The 24,269-nt window shown below is 49.0% G+C and overlaps 1 protein-coding gene across 1 annotated transcript in view; it reads left to right on the forward strand.

The window, feature by feature from the left end:
* The window catches only part of LOC149356280 (lysyl oxidase homolog 2-like), a 51,537-nt gene that overhangs the window by 24,150 nt on the left and 3,118 nt on the right, over positions 1-24,269 (forward strand). Inside the window, exons 4-8 of the mRNA XM_089584162.1 lie at positions 1,050-1,232; positions 3,518-3,680; positions 7,799-7,936; positions 11,908-12,025; positions 23,377-23,629. Of these exons, the coding sequence (XP_089440288.1) occupies positions 1,050-1,232; positions 3,518-3,680; positions 7,799-7,936; positions 11,908-12,025; positions 23,377-23,629 (855 nt within the window). The remainder of the gene's footprint in view (positions 1-1,049; positions 1,233-3,517; positions 3,681-7,798; positions 7,937-11,907; positions 12,026-23,376; positions 23,630-24,269) is intronic.

Raw genomic sequence — 24,269 nt, forward strand, 5'->3', positions numbered from 1 at the left:
ACAGCGTCAATAGACAATGCGCTTTGTTGTTATGTCCCGCCCCGTCTGTTTTTTTTTTACCTTTGTGTTTAGATGCGAAAGCCTTACAAGCCCCATTAGACGAAATTCCGTCGGCGACAGGTGTTGAGGCCGAGAGATGGTTCTAAAAATATGGTGTCGCAACAGGTGTCGCCTGGCGACCGAAGCGGCGTGGAAAGAGAAGTTTATTTTTTTTTCTAATGTCAACAAAAATACAAACCAAAACTACTGAACTCAAAGTTCTGATCTTTCAAGCACATGCGCAGTGCGACGATGGCAGGCACAACAGAAAGCCCCCCCCCCCCCCCCCCCCCCCCCCCCCCCCCCATCGCCTACGACGCGCCATTTCCTCGTACGGCATAACCGGCGGACCTCACTGTGGCACCAGTTTTCCCGACTACATTCGTAACAAAATTGTGACGCTACCGTTTGTCGTACAGCGCTCCGGGTGGTGTCATACGATATCTCGTTGCATATAGCTTGCATGTGCTAGTCAAGTTGCAGGCTAGCTCCAACAGGGATTCGAACCGACGACATATGCACCTTCAATCTGATGTCTACCCATACCCTTTAGCTCTTCCCTAAAGCAGCAGTTGAGGTGTCCACCGAGATGTGAGACACTTACTGCGCCATTTCTTTCCTCAAAAGTACCAAAACTGCGAAGCAACCATCTGTCCTACAGCGTTCCGGTTGGTGTCACGCGAGTTCCGGTCTCACATAGCATACATCTGCTAGTCAAGGTTAAGGCTAGCTTGCTACAAGTACACGAACCGACTGGCCGAGTGCTTCACTCGGACCTTTGTGGATTCAGTGTTTAGGAGGTTAGGAGGTGCGTCTTTGTTTCATTTCGCAGTACACAACCTGCGTCGAGGTCGAACGCTCACGATGACACACTTATGCTTTCGCCTTCACATCACGTAAGCAATCTTAAGTGCCCCTTGTATTTATTTATTTTTTTCATAAGAAACGATTTAGGCCTATCCTCCGAGAGAGCTGTATGGCCATGACAGAGGCCGCTCCGCGCCTTGCAGGGTCGCAGCCGGGGCAGCGTGAAGTTGCGGCTGGTCGGCGGCAGAACCCGCACGGAGGGCCGAGTCGAAGTGTACCTACCAAAGCGTGGATGGGGAATCGTCTGCGGAGATGGCTGGGGTCTGCTCGAGGCGGCCACCGTCTGCCGGCAGCTGGGATTTGGGTACGCCGATGCCGCGATACAGGTAGGCTGCAAAAGCTAGCGCTGTTGAGGTACTGAGTACATGTCAATATTCATAGCGCTAAAGAATGCACACGGACGAAGGAATGAAGGAAACAGTACGCAAGAGCTAAAATCCACTAAACGCTTCATTAACGCGATAGCGTAAAGGTCCCGCTTGGCGGAAAACGCGATGTCGGCATGACTGGAAAATCCTGATTGGCCCAGATGGTAGTGACGTGTAAAAGCAGTATCGCTGAAAGGAAGAAAGGTGGCCAAACAGAACTGAACCGCTGTCCTTGGGGTCGGGAACCGTGCAAGCTATCCCTACACCGCTGAGAAACGTTCGTTTAGTTCGTTCACACCGCACAGTAGGCGAATTACATTGCAGAAACATTTACTTCATTAGGGCCACTTATTAGCGTCACTAATTAGCACCGATGATGATGTGTACTAAAGCAGCATGTGATGGCAACAAGCGCATCGATCTCTGCAAAAGGGTGCGCCAGGGGACGCCCAAGCGACGGTAAAGGGTCTCGTCATTCTGTTAAGGTTAACTTAAGTGTCCCCCAACTTTTTTGGTCGCACAAGGTTTCTTAATGAAAAAAAAAAGTGGAAAGCATGAAGTGCGTTCCAGGTGTTATCACAACGATCACAACGACTCAATTCAGGAATCTTAAAAAAAACGCGCAAAAATTAGAAAAAGAAAAGGAAAAGCAAAAAAAAAGTAAATACGATTCACATCATTCAAAGCCGCACCGCATCCAAGCAGGCCATTTATTCTCTTGGCAGCGGTATGGATACAACGCTGGCACATTTTCTTTTTCAATTCCAATCCTCGTCATTCCAGCAACTACTATAAACTCCGGCGCTCTTGTTGCGTGTTCCTGCCTATGACAATGCCTATCACTATGTTTTCTTTTGTTCCTCATCCGTGGGTGAATGTTCCCATGAATTCTTCAATAGCAAGAATCCTCACAGTGCTAGTCACGACACCGTCGAAGGATGAACAGCGCTTCTTGTTCTTGCCCCGTCTTTGTTGCGCTGTTCATCATTCAAGAGGTAAGCGGGACCATGTTAAAGAGGCGGACATAATGGTCCAAGTATAGAGGTACTGCTACCCCAGCCAGCAACACTGCAAATAAGTTCGGATAGCAGCGCATAACCCCGACACCCATGCAGCCGAGAGGCTGATCGCCACCTCAGCAGAGCTGCCAAGCTACAGGCTGCTCAGAGATACGTCAGCCCGTAAGAGGACAAATCTAGTTTTCGAAACCTTAAGATGTTTTCATCTCTGCAAACTAAGGCGAACATCCATCGCCTGGAAACCGAGGCCTAACCGGACAATGGAGACAAGTCTTTTGGAAACATTCCGCAGTTTTCTGGTCGAATGACATCAAGCAGGAAGAATGAATACTGCTTTGGAATAAGCGGACTTCCAAGCAGCGGCCTCTTTACATGGAGTGGAAAGTTGTTTCGCTTACATATCTATTGGCGCTGTTCTAAATCAGACTTGTACACGACATTCATGCAAATAATACCAACTACACGACCAATGCAGGTAGCAGTCATTTTCGATATAAACCGCGTTGAATACAGCCTTCTGTTCATCGAAACAGTAGCGATCTCAGGGCATATATTAGCACGAAGTCGGGGAGCTGAAATAGAAACTGATATTATTATGACCTTCATTTCAGCCGACAGTGGATAAGCAACGCTCACGATGGCAGGGCGCTAAAATGTTTCAGAATATTCTCTCACTGACGATATTCAACTCTTCCCAGGTCACGGTGGTGAACGAACCGATAACCCCATAGCCACAAAGAATGCGTCCCAGAGTTTCATTGACACGACAGTAGGGCGCGAATTGGGCGTCCGTGACAATGCGCGTATCAGGACACGTGTTTGCTCAGTTCAGCTCTTGGCGCAAGGAACTACTGGTTTATGGACAGCCTTGAAGCTCATGGGTACCTCCTGTTCTGGACAAGCAACGGCGCAGAGCGTCTTTACTCTGTATCAATATCTGCTGGAACTGAAGGCGTAATTCTCAGAGCAGTGGCACGTAAGAAGAGTTCGTAATTGGCTCATGCCAACCACAAGGGCAATAGTGATAGCAGGGCGTGTGACCGCAAATACGTTGGCCAGTCACGTATCGTTCCAACTAGAGTTACTGTATATGCTACCAAAGGTCTAGTTCCAACGGGAGAGCAGCCGTGCACTTTCTCCACATCGTGTGCTTCAACTCGCTGTAGCTTCCACCTCAGGGCCGACACTGTGCAAGCGAGGATGCAGTCCGGTCTGTTAACGCAGGGTGACTACTTCGGCGGCGTCAACGAGACCATGCTGCTGAGCGGGGTCCAGTGCACGGGTCTTGAGAAGAACCTGGCCGACTGCCTGCACGACCAGCTGGGCGCAGGCGCCGTCAGTTGCCCGGGGCTGGGAGACAGCATCGCCGGCGTTGTCTGCGTAAGGGGTAGGTGCTGGGGGCGTAAAAAGGGACAGGCTACGCTGTACAAATCCCGCAAACTTGCTGCCAAACCTTTTAAATCCTGATGAGATAAAATGCTCTCCAACTTCTGTCACGGGTACGACGTGCATTTGCTAGTCACGGGTCACGGGCATCGAGGACACAAACAACCCCTCCCACCTCCTTTTTGCTCCTTTTCTGACCGTGAACGCTGCGGGTATTAGTTGAAGGGCCCCGCAACAAGGGGCCAAATATTTCCTATACGCAAGGCGTTTCATTGAGCCAAGCTCTGAGATATTGCGAAAAACCCGAAGTCTGCGTTATTTTGCCTCGCCATCGTGTAAAACGGGAGGAATTAAAGTAAAAGCGGTACGGTCTGAAAAATTAACGAACTGTTGTCGGACATCTTCTCAAGCAAGTAGAAGCATTTTAAACATGCAGTTCACCAACACCGATTCCTACCTACTTATACTCATTTTGCCTGTATTTATTTTGTTTCATCAAAGGAACCTTAACGACAACGATCTTTCTCATCTTTACTAATGATCCTCCGAAGGGCATCTAAAGTGATCTACTTTAGAGGGCTTTCCACCGCCGTGCTTGCCGTGGGGCTAAATTAATTTGCCCAACTGCGTAAAGCTACAGTAACAGTTTTTCGAGTCAGAAGGGTGTCGTTGTTGAGTATTAAAACTAATTTGGTCTTCTTGAGAAAAATATTTGGAATCTGTCGAATACTTGGAACCATCACGGAGAGATGTTCTGCAGTTCTAATATAGCCGCGTCAGACCCGGCGTACATTATAATGTCTCTGTGATTTACCGCGTTTGTAAAATCTGAGCTTTGTGTTTTGAGTGGTACTGGAATACAGAGAGGGCACACTATAGTGTAGCGTGCACCCCTTTTCAAACGTCGTGTCGCAGCATAGAGGAGCTCTCAGCAGCCTCCAAGTTGGCTGCTTTGTCTAAATCAGGTTCCTGCTCCCACAAGTGAAATAACTTCAAATTTTTGCGCTTCACCATGAGAATATTTGTAATTGTGATTTAAATGTGTATTCCGCTGTGTGTGCATTTAACTATATATGCAATTTAAGGCACTGTTCCATGCTTGTGAATGCGCAGAGGCCAATGAAACAGCGCATGGAGAAAGCTCATAGAGAAATGATGCTCCTGTGTATTCACGGTATGGGTGTTCCTGTGAACACCCAGGCTGGAAAAAATATGCATACTTTGATTAATTCTAACAAGTACAACTTTTGCTCATGTCTGAAGAGCATATGAGGACATTCCTGACACGAAAAAAAAAACGCGGACAAATGGGGAAAATAACGTGGCTGCAAAAGCCCGAGCTACAATTATTTATTACCACACAGGCATTTTGGAATGTGTGCGTGTGTGGGGTGGGGAGGAACCACAGTTAAAGGTGGTATTTGTGTGGTACGTTTCCTTCTAACAACTCTTTAGCTGGAACCTATGTGCTACTTGCGACATTGTTACACACGCTGGTAAAAGAAATGTGCTGCGGTACTACGTGTCTACGATTCGAGCTGTGAGCCAGTGCTGCAAGGAGAAGGCTTGATGATTTGGTAGCTTCCCTCTTGCGCGGACAGGGCTTCAAGCTGCCACGCGTTCGAGCAAGGATCACGAAGGAAATCAAGAAACCACATTGAACGAAGTCTGTCTCATACCCTGAGATCGTATTGGTAAAAAAGCTCTCCTTGAATCTAATGTACAATGTACCAAGGTCGGTGCGCTTAAATGGTCGGAGTGACAACCGTGCGGTAACGTGACCCTGATGAAAAGGGTCGCTCAAGTCACCGGATCGGCTGGATTCATCTAGCAGGCTTTTGCTGCTTTCGCGGCCAATGCCTTGATCGTTTCGGAAATTTTCACAGTTCAAAACAAACCTGTCTCTCGATCACAGATGTCGACCACGACGCTCGAAACTCACAAGTGCAGCAGATTCCACAACCACCGCACAGCGCTCTCTTGGATTCAGCTGGCCTTCGCAGGAAGCCGCGTGTTAACGTTTCTTTTCTATCACTCCCTCAGCTATAGATGAGAGTACGCTTGTGAGCGCAGCGAAGCACTGGCGGCATAAATTCGTGCACCAGACCTATTGTCACCACTTCGCGCACTTAAGCGTGCGTTCCCGACACCCTTAGAGCGTGGAGGGGGGGGGGGGGGGGCGGGTAGGGGTTCTCGGTCATAAAGGAGATGCCCCCGACTCAGCGTGGCAAGCTCAGCCACATATTAGCTACGATTGGTCGCTTGGTGGCCAGCTTTCGCCGGTCGCAAGCCAGAGAATGGGTCGGAGCCAAAGGTTCACAGACAAAACAAACTGCATACAGCAAAGAGGCGATACAGAGGATTTCACAATCACTCGTACAAGCACATACGAAGTGATTTGCAATACAATGCAAGTCGTGCAAAGTAACCTTTGAGAGAGATTACAATACAAAAGAAATATTGCACCTGAAGTGCACTAACATAAGAGATAGGCAAACAAACATAACAGTTTGTTCACCGGACACCGCGACAGTCCGACGACCAGTTTCACGACGATGCCGTCCCGCAGGTTGACGCACGCTGCTGGGCGAGTGGTGTTGTCCCGGGAATCGAGCGGGCGCGCTTCTCTGAAGCTTGAACGGCGGCTCGGGCTGACAGACAGCGGTCAATGCCTTTCATTTATAGTCGAGCTCCGCGTCTGTTCGTTCTCCGCGCCAAGGCACTGCAGGCGCGCACATACACACAGTATCAGCTGTGCAATTTCCTTCTTGCGCCGGGCGCGCGTCCCCATTGGTCAGGCGCGGAGACTGGCTTCGAGAAGCTTCCAGATTCTTCTTGCGCTGCGCCGTCGCCGGCGCAAGAGTGAAGGGGAGAGGTTATCACTTAGCACGCTCAAGGCTACGCCCTCTCCGTCAGCATTGAGCAGAAATTACTCCAACATTCTGGAACAATCGACGATGCGCGCTGACATAATTCTCTTGGCGTCGCGCGGCAAGTGATGTGGAGAGGGCAGTAACACACACAAGGTTAGGCGCTCTCGGGGGGTTCTCCCTGTTTTAACGGCCCGCGCTGGCGAGATTGGTTTCGCGCGGCGCCGGTTTTGAAGGCGGAAGCCTTTAATGCCTCATCGTTGTAAGCAGGAGTTGTCGACAGAAATGTCACGCTTTCCAGTTGATCGAAACGGTCGTGACGTCAGAGTGCGCGAATTTCAAACAGGGCCAATTGTACTTTGGCTAGTCACCATGCAACACCACTTAAAGGGATCGTATAGTGATGCTTCAAGCTCCAGGGCTTAATCACCCAATTAGCCTAATTAACCTTTCTAATCAGGCCACATAAATAAATAAAACCGAGTAGGATATTGGTCGAGTTCGGGAATCGAACCCCGGTCTCCGGAGTGCGAGACGAGCATGCTAACCACTCCGCCATGCCTGCTCGATGGTTTGGAATGAAAAAAGGCGCGCCTAGTGAATACGGTGTCTTCGTTGACTCCCATCTTCCTCCCTTCCCGTTACGGCGAGGTTCAGGTGTCTACCGAGGTATGCGAGACAGATACATTTTCTTTCCTCAAAAACCAGTTTACCGACGAGCAAGGCGTAGAGCCGAACGGGCGATGGCGTTCTGTGGACTCCCTGGCAGCGTTGCAAGAGGCTGCCGCGTTCCATTCTTAGAGGCGAAGCTTAACATCTTAACAACACATCAGCGACACAAGCAGCAATACCGCGCTTAAGGCTTTCGCCTCACCGCACTTTAGGTCAACAAAGTGCCCCCCTGAATATTTAGCAGATATATAGCGTGGCAACTTACCAATATCCCTCGAGAAAAAAGTATGCGGTAGTTGTATCTGGCCAGTATTCACATATCAACGGAAACTTGGAGGCTAACGAAAAGGCGTGAACTTAATATTCAGGGCGGTGCAGACGATTATGGAAAGGAAAATGATAGGTGTAACGTTACGAGACCGAAGAAAAGGAGACCGGGAAAGCAAACAAATGCAAAGTTATTCGAATGTGCGCCGAATTTTGTGACACCCAGTGCGGCTTTTCACTCGCTGTCGCACCGGCTGGGCTGCTCCGAGTGCGCCGCGTGTGAGTAATGCCCTGCTCCGCTCGGCTGCAGAACAAGCGGACCTGGTGATCGACGAGCACGAGGTGGAGCGATCGGCATACCTGGAGGATCGGCAGCTGCTGTACCTGCAGTGCGCCATGGAGGAGCACTGCGTCTCCGCCTCTGCGTACGCGCTCAAGGCGGACCCGGGTGAGAACGCATTGGTTGTTGGGGTCAGTTTTTATGTTTGTAGTATATGTCGCACCAACTAGCCCCCCACGGCACTCTTCTGGATTTCAATACATCATTTATTTCATTACGATATTAGAATTTTATTAGGACATGTGAGTATACAAAGTAAATCAACTGCACTGAAAAGGAAATTGGATTAAGTAGTCGGGAATCGAACTCCTGGGTTGCAAGTCTGACACGCTATCGATAAGCCACGTAGCCACGTTCGTACGGCTTGGATAAAGCTGGGCTTTATGCCATACGGTGTTTCACATAACGATTGCGATTGTCAAAGAAGAAACAGTGTCCGTGTTCGCGTGGGCAAGAGAAACCCTTGGTAGGACCCATTTGCGCTTTCGTGGTCATATCCTAATTTAAGCCAGAGCTTCAATGTCTCCCATTTTTTTTAATGTACTATCAGGGACAAAGACTCCATGACGAGAAAAAAGCGATTTAGACAAATATATGCGAGGCCTGTCGACGATCACTTCATTTCACTACAACAGATTAGAGCACGGCAGTCAACCTTTGACCTCCACAAGTGTGGACTCGAGCCACTGGCTAATAACGAAGCATTTGGCCTCGGTTGCCGCTGGCACGTCCTCGGCACTTTTCACGCCAATAGCACACACGTTGCTTGGAGCGCGTGCGCGTGACTTTTGGTGGAACACATTAGAGTTGCCATATCGATCACTCAATCATCGCCGCTTTAATGATGGCGGAAACATGACACTCACTTATGCCACTGACGAACCACATCAGACAATTTTGTATCATACGATAGGCGCAAGATGTGTCCGCTTGAGGTACAAAGATTAATTCAGCGATCAGTCACTTTCACATCGAAACTACGTTCGTTATCTTTATACTCAAAAAGAAGCGTAAGCCTAAAGCAATGCCCGATCACTTCCCGGGCCGTTTCATGTTGACTGCAAAAGCTTTCATAAAATTTGTGAAAAACGAAAGCTGTCAGCGTTTTCACACCTAACACGCACGCACGCACACACGCACATGTTTGAGGAAGCACATGAAGCGAGGGGGTTTTGTTCGAATGTTTTAGCTTGAGCATGTCGTCACAGAATACAAAAAACTGCTGTAATGCGCCCTTCTTAAATACATGGGACAACAAGACCCGAGAGGCAAACACTGAAAAAAACTAATACTTAAAAAAAATTGGAAAGGACACCTAAGCTTCAAGAAATGCCTCGGCGTGGCAGACAAGGACAAAACGTAGAAAACACACCACACAGCGCCAACTAACAACTGATTTTATTGAAACCCGCGTCAACAAATGTATGCTTTGCGCTCATCAACGACAAAAAGAAAACAAAAAATAACATGCAGTGAAGAGAGCACTACGTACAAAATGATTAGCACCCATGGCACGTGTGACACAAGCGAACATCGTCATGCCCCAAATCTAATCATTTTGACAGAAATTCTAATTCTCTCTTGAGAAGCGTCACAGATGGATTGCTCGCGCATGTGTTTGTCCCGAACGAAGAACTACTGCTGCTTCAAAATTTCTCTTTGAAGCTGGTCTTTTCTGCGGCCTAAAATAACTATACCGCTGAAAAGCGGGAAAGAACAGCACTGGGGAGAACCTGCCGGCGCACTGCTAAGAATGCGGCTGTTTCCCGCTCTTCAGCGGTACAGTTATTTTAGGCCGCAGAAAAGACCAGCTTCAAAGAGAAATTTTTGAAGCAGCAGTCATTCTTCGTTCGGGGACAAACAAAAGCGTGAGCAATCCATCTGTGACGTTTCTCAAGAGAGAATTAGAATTCCTATCAGAATGATTAGATTTGGGGCATGACGATGTTCGCTTGTGTCACACGCGCCATGGGTGGGAATCATTTTGTACAAAATCAACAAAATTTCACCAGCGCTGCGACTAGGAACAAGAACAGAGAAAGAAGGACAAGGACAAGCGATTTTGCTCCAGTTCATTTTGTACGTAGTGCTCCCTTCACTGCATGTTATCTTTCTTTTTTTTTGTCGCTGATGAGCGCAAAGCATACATTCGTTGACGCGGGTTTCAATAAAATCAGTTGTTAGTTGGCTCTCTGTGGTGTGTTTTCTGCATTTTGTCCTTGTGTGCCGCGCCGAAGCATTTCTTGAAGTATGGATCACCAACTGGCCTACAAAACAACCCTTCTAAACACTTAAGCTCTGCCTTGAGGGTACGGCGCGATAGTTTTAATGGATTAATGCCCATATATGCAGAATTCGTAATTCTCGACCTAACATTCATAGATCCCTATGAGTCCTCCTTGAGGGTACGGCGCGATAGTTTTAATGGATTAATGCCCATATATGCAGAATTCGTCATTCTCTACCTAACATTCATAGATCCCTATGAGTCCTCACACCACTCCTGGCGCCGTGGTGCAGCGGTTAAGGGATGCGTCACTGCCCTGCGATGGCAGGTGCTCCAGCGGTGGGTCTTGCGCGACTCAGGTTGCTTTTACCGAGCAGCCTCCCGCAGCCAATCATTAATTTATCTGCCGCGATGCGCAGTTTGCTCACAATCCGGTGGTCAGGTTGTGATAACGTCACAAGGTGACGTCAACTAGGTGGCCCACCTGCCTCCTAGGTTGCTCCTCTGGAGATTTTGCGCGGATTTTTCACCCACGGTCAACGACGACGTCGGATTTTCTGCGAGACGAGCCCCTTAAAGGGCAACTACGCCACTTTTAGAGAATTTCACGATGCTCAAGGATTCAAATCTATATAGGCTCTAGGTAAAGCATGCAAAGTTTTTTTGCACTACCGTTTAAAATAGTGAAGTAACCGACGATTGAATTTTGTACTTCCCCTCAAAGCACCGCAGGAGTGCGGGGAAGTTTAGTGTGACGTCACGGAAGGTATGATTTCAAATTACCGCTGCCGTCAGCCACGCCCTGCCGTGCCTCGTTGAACGCTGCCAAACAACGTTCGGCGGGCTTTGCCCTCGGTGGAGTTGGCTTTTTTCCTTCAAAGCAGGCGTTTATTCGTTGGAAATGTACCGATACTTTCGATGACGTCATAATGCGTTTCCCACTTAGCGTTGTGCGCTGCGGAGAAGCTTGAAGGCCGTCCCAATTTTAATTGGTGATTACGTCACTGTTTCAAATGCTAGACCAAAAGGACTTCGCATACTTTACCTGGAAGTTTCACGCATTCGATCTTTTTAAGCTCTCGATTTCTAAAACCTATGCAGTCGCCCTTTAACGGTATCGCGTTAAAAATTGACCGATGCAATGTGCTGTTTGAAATTATAGAAAAGACCACTGTGCTACGCAATGACTAGTGACTAGCGACCAGTGACTTGTGACTAGTGACCAGTGACTAGTTTGGCAAAGTGCTGCAGTAAAACTACGAGAAAGCACAAAAAAGTCATAGCAATGGGATCTTAACTGTTGCATAATGACATAATGAAAAAGGTTCTATTGGGCCCTTATCCGCTTCGCTGACTGTCTGACCCCAGTGATAATGGCAGTGTATCGACGGCTGTCGAAGGGTCAACAATGAACAGACTTAAAATAGGATCGTTGTATTATACCGTCACCCTGTTTGGCACTAACAAAGCGGAAAACAACGAGGGCAAAAACAAGCGCGTCGTGGCAATGATTTTGGAACTAAGCATGGATTACTTTCCAGGCAAAGGCGAAAACAATGCCTTACCGCTCGCTCTGACAAAAATTACAACTTTCCTTGCCTTAGTGGCCATTCCCTAGTGTTGGGAACTTTGGCCCCAAGCCACAGCGCACTCAGTTGCCTACCGTCCGATCATGATGTCCATTTTCCTGCACGAAAACTGCCCCGTAGCCTTCGGACCTGAATAGAACACAACAACTGGAGGTCCCTTGGCCAGCGCTTTTTCAATGGTGCACTGTCATTCATCTCAGGGAGAGTATTGGTAACGGAACACGGAGGTGATGCGCATGTGCTCCTCGCGTGTGGTCTTGCAGGCTGGCTGTACGAGAGCCGTCGCCTGCTGCGTTTCACGGCACGCGTGGCGAACGTGGGCACGGCCGAATTCATGCCCTTCCTGCCCAAGCATGCCTGGATCTGGCACTCCTGCCACATGTGAGCACCACTTCCCCATCGCCTTCCGCTCAGATTGGCGGGGAACGCGGGGAAGCGGCAATGGTTTTGATGTCACCATGTATTGCTCAAAGTTCCTGGGCCATTTTTACTCTCGTAAGGTCTGTGGAGTAAATAGGACTGCGCACATGCAGCGAGTGCCCCATAAGATGGTCAAGTTTCAGAAACCTGGACCGACGCATAACACCATTCCGTTGCAGTTTTGTATTTCCTATCCTTGGTGCTAAAGTGATGCCACGCCCTGTTTATCGCTTGGCATTCTAGCCACTGACGATGAGCGAACGTGAGCTGTGGCGTAGCTTCAGCCAATGACCAGGGCCGGCAAGTGCAAAACTGCAACTTGATCGGTTGCAGGACCGTTATATTATGCCGACCGCGGTACGTCTTACATGATTGGAGATTAAACACATATAATGGGTGTCCCCAGCCGTATGTTAGGCTAAATAACTGCCTGAAATCGGTTGTCAGATTTGTAAACCTCTCAGGAGCGGCCAACAGTTTTAAATTGTCCCCTACCCTACGTTGGGCTAAATAATTGCCTGAAATCAGTTGTCAGATTTTCAAACCTCTCAGGAGCGGCTAACAGTTTGAAAGTGTCCCCTGCCTTGTGTCAGGCTAAATAATTGCTTGAAATCAGTTTTCAGATTTTTACACCTCTCAGGAGCGTCCGACAGTTTTGAAAGTGTCTCCTGCCCTATGTTAGGCTAAATAATTGCCTGAAATCAAGTGTCACATTTAAAACCTATCAGGGGCAGCCAACAGTTTTGAAAGTGTCCCTTGCCCTATGTTACGCTAAATAATTGCCTGAAATCAGTTGTCAGATTTTTACACCTCTCAGGAGCGGAAAGCAGTTTTGAAAGTGCCCCCTTCCCTGTGTTAGGCTAAGTAATTGCCTGAAATCAGTTGTCAGATTTCTAAACCTCTCAGGAGCGGCCAATAGTTTTAAAAGTGTCGCCTGCCCTGTTTTAGGTTAAATAATTGCCTGAAATCAGTTTTCAGATTTTCAAACCTCTCAGGAGCGGCCAACAGTTTGGAATAAATAGTCGCAGGTGAAGAGACAAACCACAACTGCCGGATTTTCTGAAACTGTATTTCAAAGTTCTCTCCGCGCGCTGAAAGAAGAGTGAGTTACCCCGTAAGGAGCACCATATTACAGCATGATCACAAAAGCTCAAAAGCTCAAACTGTGCGAACCTCGCCTCGCGATGTCGAAGGCCAATGGGATGAGCGCCATGGCAAGCGTGAGATGAGTAACACGCGCTTATTCCGCGGACACCTCGTATGTCACTGAACATGTTCTTTCTTCCTTCTTTCTTTTCTTTATTTCAAAGCACACATGTAATTACATAAAGACACTCAAGGATCCTTAGCCAGAGGCTAGTCGTGGATCCCGAAATGAATACAAATAAGTCTAGTGATGATTCAGGAGAAAAAAAAGACATACATATGTGTCAGTGTAGAATGAAACAATCGCAATACAAAATCACATTATACAAACTGAAACACTATCGTATGACATAGTACCAAAGAAAAAAGAAAGGTCATTCTACATTCAGGCTGCCACGTTCAATAGATTAACAGATGCCACGCCACAGACGCATATAGTGTCGCTTTATTGAGACACTTCTGTGTGAAGGAAAAAATTCTTCAATGCTCTAAATGTAGTATTAGGTGAAGATATGACTGAGCATGGGATAGCATTCCAAATTTTGACACCACAAAAATGGAGACATCGATGACCATAATGATTGTTAGATATTGGAAGCAAGAACTTTCCATGAGCGGCTGAACGAGAACTGGACGGAGGGGACTTGTATGAAACTAAAGGAAAGGTGTTAGGGTTGCAAATAACTTTGTTTACAAAAATTGCCAAATGATAGTCTCTTAGGTTAGTTAGTGGCATAATGTTATTTTGTTTAAATGAAGGCCGCAATGGAGTTCTATGTGACACAAAATCGTTCAGTCTAAGAGCCCTTTTTTGCAGCCTTACCACGGGATCAATACAGTCGAACCCGGATATATCGAATTCGAAGGGGATCGGAAAATAGTTCGATATAGCGAAAATTCGATATACAGATATAGGCTAAAACTGCACTCCCGATCATAACAAATTGTGGCTTACCGTTTGGAACAGCCGCGAATCACATAGTATGGGCGCGCAATGTGAAAGCGCTTTATTTCGCGGAAAAAAAAATCACTAATTTTGGGCTGCTTTTTCCCCTGGGAAACGAAGTTCAAAACACTGGCCTCGATCTTCTCGAGACTGTCCAGGTGCGAGAGCACAGTGCCTTCCATTTCGCCGCAACAGCGCCGAATCAGGCTAACGCTGACGCCAGTTCAGTGGCTGCGCACGGACGCGTTTCTTCGACAACACAGTTGCCCTCGTCGTCGCTGGAGTCGGCGTCTTGAACGCCAGCTACCGCTTGAACTTCGCTGTCAGCGTTAAAGTCCTATAGGGAAGCGCACCTGAAGTTTGCTCCCACTGCACCAGCGCCACTTCTCCCCTGCCGGTCATTTTGGCGTTGCTGTCCGGGCACGTCGCCGGCGGAGCGCATTGAGCCAGCAGCCTGTCGGCTGGTACGCGCGTGCTGCTCGCGCAGCTGGCACTCTCTCTTTCATTGTGAGCACGCGCCGTCCTGCTCGCGGGCGCACAAAAGTGGTGTTGCCGCTCGCTGTGAATTCCGCGACGTTCTAAGAGTGGAGAAACTGGTTGTGTGTGCGGCTGTCACAATAGTTCTCTGAACATCAACGACCAAGGAATGCCCGTGTAATTGTACAGATTTCCTGGTGATGTCCTACATTCTTGGGGAAAAAAAAATTTAATATTTGAAAATTGTAACGTACAGTAACGGAAATATTGAAGGTAATGGTCCACCCTTTCTATATGCAGCAAAATCTTAAATATTTTTCATCGCTCGTATCGAGCAGTTGACGATAGGAAAAACGTTAATACGAAAAAAAAAATGCAAGCCTATCGATGGGAGATTGCTATAGTCAAATCTTCCAGTATATGAAAAAAAATGCGGTCATACATTTTTTACTATTCAAAAATGTTTTTGTCCGGAATTGTTGCGTATGAAATGGATGAGAACGAGAAACGGCAGGCCTCGATAACTGCTATGGGCAGGGTGAAGTAAGCTTTTTCCTGTTACTAAACACGTTTGGTATGTCGCACGCGTAATATTATTTCTCCGCAGTTTTTGCTGTAATTCACTAAGCATGCAGTGTTTAGTAAAGCTCGCGCTAACGAAACTCATTTTTTTTTGCCGTTTCTTATTTTGGAGACTGACTGCAGCTAGCGGCATTATGCAGACGCGTGTAAGGCAAGGTCAGTGATCGCCTGAATGTTCCGACTTGTGACGCTGGGCTGAATTTTCGAAGTTGCTTTACATGTAAAAAATTTCAAAAAATAAAAATAATCAAAATGTTTGCTTGCACATGAATGAGCGTTTGCATATGAGCGATGGCTGTGCAAATAATTGTTTTGGGGATGCGCGTGCGCTGTAATCGGAATTAAAATAAATATACGAACCGCTTATCTCCGTTGTAGCGATTGACAAACTAGAGCATTTTTTCTCTTAGCCGTATATAGCAAGCAGCTGGTAGGCGCATTTCATGCGTGTTTTCGTTTTTCTCCTCAGCCTTGCGCGTCGCCTTAAGGCCACTTTATTTTAAGTTAAAATAAAAATTATTTCCATCATTATTCATCGAAACACGTAACAAAATCCTTATTATTTGGCCAACAAACCTGCATGCACCGAAGTGCTCAGTCACCCAACGAAATTAAGCATCTTGCGAAGATGGCCGCGCCAAAAAAAAAATGGTATTTACCTCGAATTCCACGTCTTAAATGATCTCGTCATTTACTTGCGATACACATTTCGCCGTTACGGTACCGGCTTTTTCGTCAACAATCTGCTTCACGTAGTGGGCCTGATCCACTGGCAGTTCTTTTTTCAAGTTCGCAGCGAAAAAAAAAAATTCACTGTCCACTATTTTTTTTAACCTACATCTCAGAGCGTACTGCCGCGACCGAAAGAAATGCGAACAGCGGAGTGCCTAGGCTTTCCGCTGTTGGAATTTGTTTTCGTCACGCTTATACTTGGCTCGCAACACAAATACGCTAGAGACATCCGTGATACAATAATGTACCACTCTAGCGTCTTTTTGGTACTACCGAGATAAAAACGCATTGAAGATAAATTCCGACTGCGCAGCGCGTGGGCGCCGTGCTGTTCGCATTTTTTTCTAGCGCCCCTGTACATTTTGCTAATCCTCTGAAGCTCGCCAGCGTTCAAGCACGAGGGAAAAAGCTCGGGACTGCACAAAGAGATTTGCAGGCTGGCCAACACGTGCAAAGTACGTGCAGAACTGGCTTTTTTTCAGGGGAAAGCGCGCTGCTCGCGCAGCTACTCAATGGGAGGGGTGACCGGTTTGCCCGGACAAAAATACGGAGTCGGTCGGAGAGGGCGCTTTTCACTGACATCCGCAGCGCCCCCCTGCGAAGCTGCGGTCCCCTATTAGGATCGGGTGAGCGTGGTCGGGCCGGAGAAGGGACGAGGAAGGCGGGAGACGGGGTTACGAAGAAGAAAACAAGGAAGGAGAGGACTTTATACAGGAATATTTACATTATTTACAAAAAGGGTAACTGAGAGAGATTCTCAGTGAAAGGGAGAATTTCTTCAGGAGTCAACAGGAGTGCCCTGGAGTCCTCAAAACAACACCCGTTAAATAACGTACGGATTCCCCAGATCCCTGTCTGGGGAAATAGTTCGAACAATGACGTGTCCAATCAGACGGACCGTTGTGGATACTGTTGATACCGCCCACGGCAGAGCGGCGCTGGGCCGTGGGGCTCTCCCGCAGCTCGGTTGATGGGAGAGGGTAGAGGCTCAGTAATTAAACAATGCTGTCTTCCACTCAGCACACCACCACTCTGTTCGTTGACCCGAACGTCGACTCGGCCACGGAACGCCGCCATCGTCGCCGCATCTTCGGCCTTCGGCGGTCTTTGACCTTCGCCGCTGCCACCATGGTCCCACGGTCCTGGAAGTTCGCTGCCTTAATCCACTTAGGCAGGAGGGGACCGCGAGCTGCCTTAATCCACCCAGGCAAGAGGGGGGGGGGGGGCATCCCAAACCCAACAGCACCCCCGCCACCAGACAATGCGTCCGGAAGATGAGCCGCTCCTACGCAGCTCGGCTGACAGGACGTGCGAGAAGGGGCTCTCGTTCCGCACTTCTCCAGGCCTCTCTTCATCGGCTGTCGATGTCCAGCTCTCGGAATTTCTCTGGAAGGCGAGTCAAACGGAACCACAAACGCCAAGCCACACACAGCAAAAGCAAGTGCCGTCTGCTGCCCACTCGCCCCACCAGACCAAAACCAAAGAAAACGGATTACTCAGACTTCCCTCTAAGTACTCTAAGTAAAAATTAAAATGAAACAAAATTTTCCTGAAGGAACACGAAGTGCGTAGCCGATGCACGGTTCAGGTGTTGGACCTCTTCAAAGTGTTGTCATAATGCATGACACTTCAAGAAACAGAGGGAAACTTAGAATGGGTCTAGAATCGGTCGGACAAATTGAAACGATTCTCGATGTCATCCGGGCAGGGAGGAATCAACCGAGAGGTGAGACAGAGGCTTTAATTTTGCCCCAAGCTACTTGCTATTCTTAAGTACGACAATTTCCCATGTCGTCTTCCTTTCGTTCTGCATGGCAGCAGACACGACATAAATGTGCGAAACTTGCACAACAAACCTCGCAGAAGAAACATTCTGCGCAACTTTATACGGCTACACAAAGTAGTACCTCTAAGAGCTCACACGAGCTATGTACGCTACAATGTCCAAGAGAGGCTTCGCTCGCGCCTCTGCGTCAGCGGACACTAGCGTGTAACAAATACTGCAGGTAACGCTACTTGCAAAATCGCACAACAAACACTGTCGAAGTAATACGTTGTGCAAAACTCAATTCGGCTTAAACGGTAGCATCTCTGGAAGCTTACACGAGCTACCTAAGCTATGATGGCCAAAAGTGGCCTCGCTCGTCCTTGAGTGTCAGCGGACACTAGCACGCAATAATCGGAGCAGTTTAAGCTCACGTGCCAAACCACGAAACCGACCCAACAAAATTACAGCTCGAAGTAATCTCGCAGCACCCACGCGAGGGACTGCGCCACATTCGCCCATGAGTTACTTCGCTGTACCTTCGTGCCTCAGCGGGCACACTCACAATTCGCAGCGCAGCTAAACCTATATACAAGTGCCTGCTGCACGGCAATTCGCATCAAATCTCAATTAAATGATGCTGTCAAAGAACAAAACATAGATAATAGAACGGTTGAGATTACAAGGAAATCGTTCGCGCTACAGTGAACTGCGCTATACAAAAGTTACATAATTACAGCGAAAGTTATCGAAAGGTACAAAATTCCACTCAAGCATCAACCTAAATACTTGGTTTCTCTTGACCTTTCTTTTTACAGTTCAGTAAATGGATACAAGGAAAACCAAAAGTAAATACAAAAAAGTGCTTAGTGCACCTTGAAGCCGTCTTGTGATTCAGGAATCCACTGCTTCCTGTTCTTCAGTCGCGCCCTGCGCGGTCGCGGTCGGACGGCGGGGCTACCAGATGAGGTTTCCAAAAAGTCGCGAGGCTGATTGTTTCGCCTGTGCTAGAACGGCGCTTCCCCTTTTCTTGGCTCCCTGCATGCTGCGTCCCCCTCCGACTCGCGTGCGCTCTGCGGCGCCCTTTAGTGTGGCGACCCTGTACCCATCTCCTTAGCACGCCGCCCGCGTCACATGCCTTGTAATCCCCTTTGCTGTCTCTCGATGGAGCAGGTCGTTTACGTCCAGACTGCGCATGATTAGTCGGCCGGGTTTTTCTGCAACGCCTGCGAACTATTGAGCGCCGCGGGGGCAATTTCGAGAAATTACGCGGCCTCTTCAAATGCAGAAGCTTGACCCGCGCTTTTTGCTTTCTCGCAGAGGTGTTCCGATCGGCTGTCTTCACGCGTGGCCGTCTTCCGGAAACCTCGCCTGTTAACCCTCGCTGCCTGTCAAAAGCTCGCGCGCGGCCAACAGGTGCTAAGCTGCCGGCCCTTGCCTTCGACCCATCAGTTTTCAAAGGCTCATCGCTTTTGCCATTTTTGTCGCGTAGCAAAGCCGCTGGCGCTTTGCTCAGAGTGACGGGCGACGGCTCACTTGCACAATCGCTCGCTCCCATTACGCGGCCTCTTCAAATGCAGAAGCTTGACCCGCGCTTTTTGCTTTCTCGCAGAGGTGTTCCGATCGGCTGTCTTCACGCGTGGCCGTCTTCCGGAAACCTCGCCTGTTAACCCTCGCTGCCTGTCAAAAGCTCGCGCGCGGCCAACAGGTGCTAAGCTGCCGGCCCTTGCCTTCGACCCATCAGTTTTCAAAGGCTCATCGCTTTTGCCATTTTTGTCGCGTAGCAAAGCCGCTGGCGCTTTGCTCAGAGTGACGGGCGACGGCTCACTTGCACAATCGCTCGCTCCCATGACCTCTGCTGAACACAAGGGCTCGCACTCCTGCGGTCCGTATTTGGGCGCCGCACCTTCACCTTTCTGGGTCGCAGCAACCATCCGTGTGGCATCGCTTTTTAAAGCTAATGCTGCGCTCTTGCCTGGCGCTTCAAAGTTGCTGTCAGGTGACGCACCGCCACGCTCGGTGCCGCAGATCATCGCCTCAACGTCCTGACTGCCACTGTTCGCTGGCTGCACCAGCGGAGGACCTTCTTTAGTTTTGTCATTGCGCTGACTCAAAACCTCACTGCAGACTTTCTGGAGCGGAACTTCTGCTTTATCTGTCAAAGCGCTATCTATCTCGGGGCTAGAACTGGCTTTGTCACTGCTCTTCTGAGCAACTATTTTGTGCGTAGCGAACCAAGCGGGGTTCGTTGGCTGGTCGCTGACACACTGAGGGGAGCTTTGTCCACTGCCATCGCTTCGACCTTTGGAGTCGACTTCTACCTTTATGCCGAAGAAGCGAAAGAGGGCGCTTTTCGCTATTGCATAACTGTCGATCTCCTCGTCGGAAAGGCGCGCTAATACACCGCCGACGTCACCAGGGAGAATGGCCACCAACATCATCGACCATTCACCCTGGTCAAGCTCCTCCTCACTACAAATTCGCTCGAAGTTTTCGAGGAAAGCTCTGAAGTTATCGCCTCGTCTGAAAGTCCTCAAGCGATCTCGAGCCCTTCGCCATTTGAGAAGCTGAATCTTACGCATGAGCTCCTGCTGCTCTCGCTCACGTAGTGCTTCGAGCTCAGCGCGTCTCTTACGACGCTGCTCCTGCCACTCTCTTTCTTTCTCCTCTCGGAGCTCTCGCTTTTCCTGCTCCTTTCGCTTCTCTCTCTCCTGGAGAAGCCTTCGCGTTTCTCGCTCCGATTTTCGCTCCACAATCGTCTCCCACGTCTCGTCTGCCTCCTCGACTGTCACCTCCTCCACCCGTATCACACCCAAAATCGCCTCTCTCGTTTTAGCGGGGCCTACTGATATGCCCAGTTCTTCCAAAATTTCAAGGAGGTCCTCTACCTTGAACTTCTCCATCGCGGAACGCACCTCGTGCCGCTGATCCCCGCTAAAACACAAGCCTTAGCTTGAGGCGAACAAAACACAAAACTGCCAAATTTTCATTCCCCAGAAATCCAAAATCCCACTACTAACATCTGCCTGTGCTAGTGCGGTCTGGCGAAACGAATGGCAAACATCGGGCACTCACCCTGCCGAGATATAGCTGACGCCGTCAGTCCCGTTGCTGCCGGGGTCCGTTGGAGCCGGTGACCTGACGCGTCCATCTCTCGGTCTTCGGAAGCGTAGCTGATGCCGTCAATCACGTAGCTGCCGGGGTCCGTTGGAGCCGGTGATTTGACTTGGGCATCTCGAGCAATTCAATTCTTCGGACGTAGTTTCCATCCCACCGCTGGCAACCAGTTATTAGGATCGGGTGAGCGTGGTCGGGCCGGAGAAGGGACGAGGAAGGCGGGAGACGGGGTTACGAAGAAGAAAACAAGGAAGGAGAGGACTTTATACAGGAATATTTACATTATTTACAAAAAGGGTAACTGAGAGAGATTCTCAGTGAAAGGGAGAACTTCTTCAGGAGTCAACAGGAGTGCCCTGGAGTCCTCAAAACAACACCCGTTAAATAACGTACGGATTCCCCAGATCCCTGTCTGGGGAAATAGTTCGAACAATGACGTGTCCAATCAGACGGACCGTTGTGGATACTGTTGATACCGCCCACGGCAGAGCGGCGCTGGGCCGTGGGGCTCTCCCGCAGCTCGGTTGATGGGAGAGGGTAGAGGCTCAGTAATTAAACACTGCTGTCTTCCACTCAGCACACCACCACTCTGTTCGTTGACCCGAACGTCGACTCGGCCACGGAACGCCGCCATCGTCGCCGCATCTTCGGCCTTCGGCGGTCTTTGACCTTCGCCGCTGCCACCATGGTCCCACGGTCCTGGAAGTTCGCTGCCTTAATCCACTTAGGCAGGAGGGGACCGCGAGCTGCCTTAATCCACCCAGGCAAGAGGGGGGGGGGGGGGGGGGGGGCATCCCAAACCCAACAGTCCTCAACAGTCACTTCGGACGGAACGGCGCCGAGAAAATTGGACAAGTCGCGAAACGCGTCGTCCAAGCACTCATCGTCATCTAAATCTTCCGGACATTAATCTCCGGCCACTTCAAGGCCTGCCTTGCCAAAACAATTGGCTACTGGGGCCTGCTTCACGTCGCGCGTTGAAACACAGGCACACACACAAAAAAAAACACGCGAGGCGCAGATGGAGCGATAAGAGCGAAGCCTATGCGAGCGGCAGTCAACGCGGCTGCGAAGGAACGACAGAGGGAAAAGAAAGAGCAGGGAGAAAGATCGGCGCTCTGGGCTTCGTTTTTTTTTTTTTTTTTTCTGAGCTCTCTCTTTTCCCCAGACCCACGATGTGCCCACGAGCGACCGTTTTCTCTCTCTCTCTTTCCCCAAGAAGCGTGGTCGCCGCGCGTCTCCATGCGGCGCTCTCTCTTCGCTGATCTCCAATGACCTTGACGGAGCACACGCGGGCGGTACAGGAGGAGAGGAGGAGTGGGAAAGCTCGCGCCGGTGGGTCGCAAAAACGGGGAACAAAAAAAAAAAAAAAAGGGCCCTGCGCCTGCTGACTGCGGAAATGTTCTCCGCTGAGGCGGCTGAGGACCGGACAGGAATGTCTTTGGGGAAAGCGCACCTTCCAGGGGCGCGGCGCGGCGTTCGATATATCCAATGTCCGGCGAAAATGGAATTCGATATACAACGCAACTGTCCTATACTTTTACATAGTATTTTCAAGGGGGTAATCTGTGTGTTCGATATAGCCAATAATTCGAAATATGCGGGTTCGATATATCCGGGTTCGACTGTATACGATGGGTATGTAAGGCCCTCAATACAGTATGCAAGCTGCGTCTGAAACAGACTGAAATATAATGTTTTTAGCGTATTAGTCTGAAAATATTTAGATGCTTTCGCTAATTGGTTTATTAGTTCGGTTTATTAGGGTTTAACATCCCAAAGCGACTCAGGCTATGAGGGACGCCGTAGAGAAGGGCTCCGCAAATTTCGACCACCTGGGGTTCTTCAACGTGCACTGACATCGCACAGTACACGAGCCTGTAGAATTTCGCCAATGTATAGCAAGAACACGACAACTTTTTACACAGGGCATCAATGTGCTGGTGCCAGTTGAAATCTTTATCCAAGATCACTCCTAAGTATGAGATTGCGTCAACCTGCTGCAACTCATCAGCTCCAATATGCAAGTTCAGCGGTTCGACTGCCTGCTCGGCTGCACCTTTTATCTTTATCAAGGTTTCGTTAGAGAAAAAGTACATCCACTCTTGCGGAGGGAGTGCGCTGCACTCTGGCTTAGCAGGATTCCGGCGATTCTGGAAAAAGTAATTAAATATCGGTCAAGCTATACTGCTTCGAAAGGCATTCCCAACATGCCTTTACTTAATAGTGCCGCAATAAATGTACCGCAAGAAACTCTTTCATGCATTTTCGGAATCCAAAGAAACTCGACAGACACAGAAACTTATTGGCGCTTTGCATATGCGCAGAAGCGACACAACGGTAGCGTAACGTGTAGTAGGAATAACATGCGATTAAAAAAAAAAGACAGAACCCATCTCAGAAGCCTCCTCTCGTCGTTAGGAACAAAAATTTTTACGCCGCGCGGCCAGCAATCGAGACTTACAAATTGTTCTTAAGAACTCATCCGCTGCGCCTTCCCTCGGAGCGAAAGTCCCTTGCGGAGATCGCCTCTCCTGCTGTGCGCAGGCACTACCACTCCATGGAGGTGTTCGCGCATTACAACGTGCTGGACGCGGAGGGCCGGCGAGTGGCTGAGGGCCACAAGGCGAGCTTCTGCCTCGAGGACAACGTGTGTCAGCCCGGCGTGGACAAGCGCTACAACTGCGCCAACTACGGCGACCAGGGCATATCGGTGGGCTGCACCGACACCTACGCGCACAACATCGACTGCCAGTGGGTGGACATGACGGACGTGCCGCACGGCCACTACACGCTCAAGGTACGGGCTTGTGCAGTAGTGATCAAAAAGATATGAGATTCCAGTTTTTAGAATATAAGTATTTTTACCGAACTAAAATTTGCACACCACATTGGTGCGATGACAATGTCAGGCTTTTTACAAAATAGCAACCAATGTTCATCTTCATATTAAGCGACAATTTGTTCCCACAGCGAATTTATTGAATTGCGCTGCGTGACGGTATCGCCTATTATATCTTTTTTTTATTAACGCGAAACCATTACTCGGCTATGTCGGCGGGGCCATGTAATCAAAATGTGACAGCAGCAGTTGCGTTCTCAGAAGAGGTAGGATCGAACAAATGGTTGTAGTCAATAGAGGATGATGTGAGGGCGATGCGCAAAAAAAATTTGATGTCAGTAGCATGATTAGTTAAATAAGTCCAAAAATGTACAAAGACCGTCGAAACAGCGCGGACGTCGATATAATGAGAGGTCAGGAAAACAACCGTTGCAAAATAGTGGAAAAATAGGCAAAGGAGTGAAAATAAAGTTTTAAATGGATTGAAATCTGTTTTGATAAGTGATAATCACTATGGTTACGAGTACCCGCACGGTCGCTACGTACAGAGTCGATCACACTTGTCTATAGCGCTGGATGGGTGCCGTTCGGGGGGAAT

Source organism: Amblyomma mixtum, chromosome 3 (assembly GCF_055824585.1).
Source record: "Amblyomma mixtum isolate Tamu chromosome 3, ASM5582458v1, whole genome shotgun sequence".
NCBI lineage: Eukaryota > Metazoa > Arthropoda > Arachnida > Ixodida > Ixodidae > Amblyomma > Amblyomma mixtum.